We start from the raw sequence: 8,626 nt of genomic DNA, 5'->3' as shown, positions 1-8,626 counted from the left end.
GCAAGATAAATTTTGTTAGACTCAATATTCTGTGTAGTTTAATATAAAAATAAGTTTACACATGTCTCTGTTAGAATTAATGTTATATGATTTAATCCTTGTTTAAGCTAGTTTAAATCATAGCAAATCACAGAAAAATGCTAAAAAGGTAAATCCAACTCTCAAGTGTTTGTTTTAGAGAATAAAAGCTTAGAAAAATGGTTTAGAGCCTAGCTTAGACATTTAAGTTACTGTTTTAGTTTATTAATTGAAATCTACGGGTAGATTTTTCTTTTTGCATAATGATAAATCTAGAGATGATAAAAATATGAAACCACTTGGAATAATTCAGGAATGAGGTGTAGTTCACAGGAAAATTATGAGACTTGGTTTGAAAGTTAATGAAAACCTCTTTCCTTTTTAGAGAAAGATAAAAAGGAATAATATATGAAATGCCTTTCAGACTCTTGGTTTTGCATGTTGAATCATTTGCACCTTCATGTAGAAGTTAACATCGCCGACGGTACATACGAGCTGCACCCGACGCCCGAAGAGGAAGCTGTAGCGGATCTACACCACGCTGGAGTCGAGCCCGTGCTAGAGCAAGCCGAGGACCAGTTCGCTAACTCCGAGTGTGAAGGCAAGCCCCGGATCATAAATTCCTATGTTTAAATACTTGCATTATATTGGTTGTTTTGATTATGCATTTACGTTTATAGGAATTGATTGAAACCATAGATGCATGAATATAGTGCCCCTTGATCTGAACACTAGTATAAGAAGTCGAGTAGTTGCAATGCTAAATAGGACTCGGTAAAAGTCGAGTGATTTCCTGTCACTCGCGAGTTATAGGAGTTGAATGATTTTATTTTCGTTGCAACTATAAGGATGATGGACGGGGCCGGGCTTATGTTGGTACTCGGTGGTTTGCCCCGTTTGTCTACTTGAAATTGGACTAAGGTCGAAAGGTGATGGTGTTCGTGATCAAGTGTTTGAAAGTACTAATCTCATACCTAGTATGGGATGGGGAAGCCTAGTACCTGATTGAACTGGGACGTGGCTTATACCCCTGCTATCCTTGGAACGTTGTTCCCATGGTGCATCATGTGGGTGCAATGGCGGTCATAGTACGGTAGAGACCGGGACTGTGGAGCATTGCATGCCAAAGGAAGTTTGGACCTGACACGTACCTAGGGATCGATGGGGACGGCTGACAAGTGAAGCGACCCTTCGTGGTGCGCGGATGTCGTGGGATTAGGTTCGCCATGCATGGTTAATAAATTCGAATCGATTCGTCTGCCTCTCACAGTGTGGGACTACTTGATCGCTATGCTACACTGAGTAAGAATGAAAGATGATGATGATATAATATTGTTACTTGTTATTAATTGCTTGGAAAACTATGCTTGTTTAGTATAGTTGCTAACTTAGAATGATAAACAACAGTAGAACTGGTGGCTAAAATGTTGAAAGTAAGGACCTACACTAGTCGCTTTTGGCAAAACAAAACCCAGAGCCAAAAAGCTTACATGTCTAGGTGTTAGTGGATTAGTACCACAGGTCGGTTAAGTCTTGTTGAGCATAGTTGCTCAGCCTTGTTTGTGGCACCTCTTTTCAGGTGAGGATGATGTTTCTGAGTTCGCTGCTAGTTCTTCTTGGTCTACCCAGCTCCCTCCGGGTTGGACGGTCGAGTGGGATCCCTCCTCGGACGGCGAGGACAGGGGTCAGTGATGTCATGATCGGCTTCTTCATGATATCATGCATCGACGTTTAGTTTCCGTTCGTTTTATTTCCGCTGCTTGAACACTCTACAAACTATGTTTGAATTTCTAAACTTTATGTTGTAATAAATTGATGCACTTTGTTTAATCTGGATGGACTGTTGTAATCTCTGTAACCACTCACCATCGTGTGAGTTTTGCTTTCTCGATCCTGCGTTACGTGGTTTTATCGGAGGAAATCCGACGGACGACCAAGTTGACTTGTTTAAAGTACATGATCGCGTTTAGGCGACTTAAGTGTGCTTTAGCCAAGTTAATTTAGGCGGTTCCGCCACACCGACGCTAAAAACTTTATTTTAGTGCCGTGTGTATGGAAAAGGCTATATACTGAAATGAATTAGAGCATGTAATGAGACTAAGATGGGAGTAAAATTGAGTGTACTACACCTCGAGCGCGTGGCATCGGTTAAGCGGGGGTATGGCAGCCCCTCCTAGTCTCCGTCTTCTCTGGCAGGGAGGCAGTAGTCCACGTATTCTTCCTCGTCGTAGTGCTGGACGGTGGCAATCTCACTGCGCCGATGATTTCTTCCCTACTCCATCCTCGTACGAAAGGAATCGATGGTTGTAGCCTAGAGGGGATGAGGTGAATTAGGTAAACTTAAAAACCATAGCTTATAGCTTTCGCTACTTGCATCAAAATATAGACTAGATCATACTATCTAGATGTGCATCTATGATTGATCTAGTGAAAACTTCTCACCCACAAAGAGTTTTCCAACCTAGAGCTAATCCTAACAAGATACTAGTCTAGAATGTAAGGCACTCAAGTTCCAAGTAAGAAATGTGGAAACGTAAAGGAGTGAGTTAGAAAGATGCAAACGCGGCACGGCAATTTATTCCGTTGTATCAGTAGGCAAATGCCATCCCTACTACACGTTAGAGCTGCACAAGGATATATTTCCAGTCACCAAGTCTCTTCCGGTCAAGATCTTGAACTCACCCCAAAGACTCCTGCCATGCTGGATGAGAAGCTTGCCACAAAGGCAAAGCTCACTGCTCCCTCCCTCTCTTCGGGTCATCTTGATGCTATCTCCACCACAGAGCTTCTCCACAAAGGAAGGGGCCTCTCATCCCCTGCACATGATCGTCATCATCACTCCATCTAAGCTCGAGAGGGTCAAAGACTTGCCAGCGAGCCACCAAGACCCCAAGGTGCTAGCGCACCAAACTTATAATGATGGTCCACTCCTTGTACCAATCACAGGGGAGGCTCCTCAGGGATCGTTTGGATACCTGCAACCTTTTGCACCGCAAACATATGGTCCTGGATGATTATTCTTGTGTCCTATGCTCATCAGGAATGGAAGAGACTTTGTTTCACTTATTTTTCACATGTCTCAGCGCAATGCTGGTTCTGGATTTGCAAAACCTGGGACCTATCTCTTCTTACATCAGATACGATCATTGATGTTCGACAGAAGTTCGGGTCTAAAGTCTTCAGGGAAATTTTAATTGTTGCCTGCTGGTGTATTTGGCTGCATTGAAATGGGATTGTTTTTTATGGTGGCTCCCGGCCTGTCTCTAGATAGATGGAAGTTGGTTTTCAAAGAAGAGTTTGCTTCGATCATACATAGAGCTAAAACCTTCTCGGAAACAGGAGTTGACTCAGTGGCTATGTAATTTCATATAAGATGTCTCTTCCCTCCCCCTAGCTAGGATCTTCTTTGGACCTGTGATCTTGTAATTTGTATATCTCTTTTTTCATATTTATATAAAAAATCCAGTAGGGGTCTCCCTTGTTGTTCAGTTAACAAAAAAGGTAGCAACACCTTATACTCGCTCACTCTAGGCCTATCCTAGCACTAATCACTATTCTAAGCTTGTGCTAAGCCTTGAATGATCACTTTTCCACTCTTGTTTGTATGGATGTATTCTTAATGAGTCTTGATCTTCAATAGACTTGTGCACACAGCAGCATCTCCAAATGGATGAGGTAGCACAAACTATCAAAGAAGTTGTTGCTCCAACAGCTAGCTAAAAACTGTGAGCACCGAATGATCCGATGGTCACATGGGGTAGGCATCAGATCATCTGTGCCCCCTCTGACACAAATAGCCATTGGACCCCTCACTGCCAAATTCGTCTCACGCTTCCTTCAGTGCCCTTTGTTTTCTCCAAACCGAGCCAGCACATCTCCCAAGATTCATCTAATGCTTAGTCTGACACCCCTCAATCCTAGCATCAGATCATCCTAGGGTTCACTTGTTCACAAGGTCTAAAACTCGGACGCTCACAAAAATCATCCTGTTGGATCATCTGGTGCGCATGGGGGTTTTGCCGTTGTAACAAATGCTCCGACGTTTTTGTGGGATGCTTCCGCTGATGAACCGTCAGATCATCTAGTGATGTGCATTTTTCTTGTTGAATCCAGCTATTTGAATAGCGTTACTTGGCTGCTCTAGAACACCATGACTTGAATGCCGTGACTTGAATCTTGCATTGTTTGGTTTCCATTCTTGGGACTTATAAATTCTACAAAGCATATGCTCAATAAACCATTAGTCCCAATAACTATATTGTCACTTAATCACCAAAATCACAAATTATACCTTTATAGGACCATGTTTATTTCATCATCGGGTTGGCCATACTGTCAGTATCCTTTCAGGCACAGGAGGACGGTTGGAGATGTGTGCTGTGTTGCCTTTGCCATACGAATCTTGATGACTTGGTTGAGCCAGGATGTCAGACCAAATTGGTCAAACCAAACCACCTACTGTGGCCCTTTGATTATTTACTTCTTCGTTCTTCCCCACCCAAATGGCCAGTCGCCGGAGCTCATAGTAGACATATGCTATATTTGAATGGGTTAGAGCTAAACTTTAGTAAGGGCTAAACTTTAGCTGGTTAAACTTTAGTCCATACATAGCTAATGGGTACAGCTAAACTCAATAAAGTGTCACTTTTATTCTTGTTTCTCTCTTTTCCTTCATAAAGTTAGGGCATTTTGGCCTTTTCCTCATAGCTAAAGCTTTTTCACCTTTTTGGAGCTTGACTAAAGTTTAGCCAATCCATTAGCCCTCCTATTTGGATAGGTAGTACTAAAGTTTAGAAAGCTAAACTTAACCCTTGGATCCAAACATGGCCATAGTCGGTGATATGAACCCGCTAGGGTTGATTCCCGATCTTTCGATGAGAGAGGCGTGGATAACTCGATTGGTGGATGGAGATGACGTTCACGGCCCGACTACAGCCTTCCAAGCTGCGCCTTAGCAACCGATACACCACCTCCAATGGCTACCGCGATCTTGTGGAGCGCGTCACCCGGCCACTAGGGCACTCGTCCTGCAAGCAATCGAAGAACAAGCAAGAACAAGTAGAACAAGCAACTAAATTGCAAATATGGAGATGAAAACAAATCTGAAATCACAAAGTTGGGGTTCTGAATCGAGTAGAACGGATGGTCTAGTCGACACACGCGTCTACAAGGAAGTAGCAATGGCTAAACTTTCAACAAAACAAAACCCAATCTGTTCGTGGTGGCTCTAATCCTTATTAATACCTAGGAGGACGACCAGGAGGGTGTTGGGGTCGTGCTCCAACCCTAGGACACGTCCCTAATGGACCCAACTTGATACACGGCCCATTGGGCCAAAATAAGGCGACGCAGCACCTGTGGACAGAAAACCTCTCGGTAGTATTTCGATGATTACGGCCGACTCCGAATAGATATGGATATGAGTCTAGATCCATATGAAAATAGATTTCATAAGGATTCCAAGGAGTACTTGAACGCCTAAAACGGAGTCCGGATGAGGTCGTGGCGGCCGTTGCAAGTTGACACAGAGCTGCAGTCCGAATCCAGCCCCAAAACGTGTTGGATTGGAACTCTTTCTTTTCTTGGGGCAAAAGTGACGTGGTGGCCTGGTGGAGCACGTTAGGAATACTTGGACTTGGCCCCCAATCTACTTCTTTGGTCCTCCATGCCTTCCATGTGTGTTTAACACTATTTTTTATCCATGTATGTATTTCTGAAATTGACAACGAATACACATCATGGTGCAGCATCAATTCATCAAATGTGTCACATATAATTATAATAAAGAATTGTTTCACCTCGGAGTCAAAAGATGCCAATATGGTTGTATCCAAGCATGTGATGTCCTCATCAGTCGGTGAGATCAACGACAATGAGTCTCTTTTTCCCCAAAATATTGCGGTGAACAGCTACTAGGAAATGTATCTGCAGCTGCAAGTTTAGTCCTGAAATATTATTGGTGTTCTTCAAATATAGTGCATTACTGCTCTAAATCATATCGATTCCACATCCTAGCTGTGGCTATGGAGCAGCTGCCAATTTACATAAGAGATATATGATTCAAGCCTGTTGACTGTGTTGATTCCTAGATGTGATAATTCTTGGAGTGGAGATTCGGCAGCTGCAGAGTGACGATGACAAAGTATGCCGCTCTGAACTTCCAGCCGTACGCTGTTCTGGATTCTTCCGATCTAAACGCAACTGAGCTTCCGTAGCTGAAACACATATGTCATCATGGCAGAATTCTCGCATGTGCTTTTGTTCCGGGTTTGGGGAAAAACTTGCTCATTCAGTTGGGCGGCAAAAATCCAAACAAACTGCCTACGAAATCTCAACCACCCTCGGAATTCCTTGCTGTTGGAGGTTGATGTTTAAACCAGACCAACGAAATCTGGTCAAATTGGACCAACTCGATTTCTCGAGTACCCTGAACCATCGACCCGGCGGATCGGCGCTGGAGCCATGGCGCCGCCCCGGCAGCCGCCGGAGCTGGTAGCGGACATTGTCGGCGAGATCCTGCTCCTCCTCCCGCCGGCCGACCCCGCGTCCCTTGTGCGCGCCTCCCTCGTCTGCAAGCTCTGGCGCCGCCTCCTCTCCAACCCGGCCTTCCGCCGCCGCTACCGCGCCTTCCACGGCGCGCCGCCCCTGCTCGGCTTCCTCCACGACCACTACGCCCACGGCGCCGTCGCCGAGCCCCGCTTCGTACCCACCGTGGCGCCCTCCCCAATCCCCCAGCCGGCGCTCGGTTGCCGCGACTGGTCCGTCATCGACTGCCGCCATGGCCGCGTCCTCTTCGACATCTTCGGATACAGAGTCAGCCTCGTCGTCTGGGACGCCGTCACCGGCGGCCACCACTTCCTGCCGGATCCCCCGATCCTGCGTCTGCTCTACGGCGCGGCGGTGATCTGCGGCGTGCGAGGATGCGACCACCTCGATTGCCACGGCGGCCCGTTCCTTGTGCTGCTGACGGCCCTGGACGTTACTGGCAGTGTGATGCAGGTGCAGATGTACTCGTCGGCGGCTGGTGCCTGGAAGCTATCTGCTCATCAAGATCTGCGTCACCATGTCGCACGAAAGCCGAGCACGCTTATCGGAGATGATATCTACTTCAGGCTAGATTCTGCTAGCACGGCTCTTCTGAGGTATGATCTGGGCAAGAATCGCCTGTCCACCATCGACGCGCCGGCATCGCACTCGTATGAAGGAGGTTTTGCAATCATGCCAATGGTGGATGGTTCCCTGGGGTTTGCCGACATTAGGGGCTCAGAGCTTTGCCTGTGGTCAAAGAATGTGGATACGGAGGTAAGTGCTGGGTGGGAACAACGCGCAGTCATTGAGCTTGAGACATTGATCCCTGAATCCTTCAACCAAGCATGCGTAGTTGGTTTTGAGGAGGGTGGGGATGTTATGTTTGTGAGCAATGACGTCGGAGTTTTCACAATTGAACTCAACTCAGGACGGGTGGAGAAGATAAGTGAGCCAGGGCACTATGACGCTGTCTTCCCCTTCATGAGCTACTACACCAAGGTAAGGTTTACTAGCTCTTTGCTTTACCTAGCTAATTCTTCAGTGTATAGCTTCTGCTTCTATATACGCTGTTCTTATATATATATGTGGATATTTACTTGTACATAAATAAATGACACCTGTACTTGCGAAAACAGAAACATCTGACAATGTGTTGTTATCAGATTCTATCTCATTCTGGTCGTGTTCAACTTGTTAAGGACCCTTCTTGATATATTCAAAGATGTGCCTAGGAATTAGTAGTTGATTTTTTTAATAATTATACTCGCAAGTTATTGATGTGATATTTTGAAGTCTCTTCTTTGGAAAATCTGAAACTCACATCACAAAACTCAACCTTAGCTTGTGAACTTTTGTAAATTCTGATAAATCATTAGCTAATTTTCTTTGTAGCCCTTTTTGGTTTATTCATTCATATACTATCCGTGTAAGTATTATATACACAGTAGGTGCTCTGTACTGTTTCATCTTAAAAGATCGTATATAGAGCTTGAAACAATTTTAACTTTCTTTTGCTTGGTACTTTCCGATTTTCAGATTATCTAGCAGAAAATGGCCATCTCCAGCGGAGGCAGATTATTAATCACTACTGAGCCCAAATTATGTTACACTCTGGACAGTTCACAAATCCATCAAGCTGAGTCTGCTAATGTTGGCATTTTGCAGGGCTGATGCTTTGGAAGGTTTATTAATGTGTTGGGTAGTTTAATTAGTTTGTTTAAAGAGTATGCCACCATGCATGGTCAGTTGTAGATATTATGTTTCTCTTCTCTAGTTGGCTGGCTGGCTGTGAGGACTATGTTTCAAATTTGTAGTTAAATCTTACTCTGGTTAGTGTCTCATTGAAGACTCCTTGGAACTAATGTGGTTCTTTTGACTGAAGAATGAATCTGAGTGCTTCAGTTAATTTGATGGTTGACAGTTCCACTTTGAGCTGAAAGATGCATTGTGGTTGTTTTGACTAACAACTGAATTTGAGTGCTTCTGTTCAATTTTCATTTCTGGATTGAGGATGGCTGATTTATCAGGAATATATCTATACTATATAAGAAACGAGAGAATTGAAAACAATTCTCACCCA

The 8,626-nt window shown here is 44.5% G+C and overlaps 1 protein-coding gene across 1 annotated transcript; it reads left to right on the top strand.

Moving 5' to 3' along the window:
* Positions 1-6,418: 6,418 nt before the first annotated feature.
* On the top strand, positions 6,419-8,217 carry LOC117842926 (uncharacterized). Its single transcript, XM_072291734.1, has 2 exons — positions 6,419-7,545; positions 8,212-8,217. Exons 1-2 carry the CDS (start codon positions 6,481-6,483, stop codon positions 8,215-8,217), a joined length of 1,071 nt encoding a protein of 356 aa, XP_072147835.1. The 5' UTR covers positions 6,419-6,480.
* Positions 8,218-8,626: the final 409 nt, after the last annotated feature.

Source organism: Setaria viridis, chromosome 2 (genome assembly GCF_005286985.2).
Source record: "Setaria viridis chromosome 2, Setaria_viridis_v4.0, whole genome shotgun sequence".
Lineage (NCBI taxonomy): Eukaryota > Viridiplantae > Streptophyta > Magnoliopsida > Poales > Poaceae > Setaria > Setaria viridis.
The sequence above is the reverse complement of the archived record's forward strand: the minus strand, read 5'-3'. Positions and strand labels throughout refer to the sequence as shown.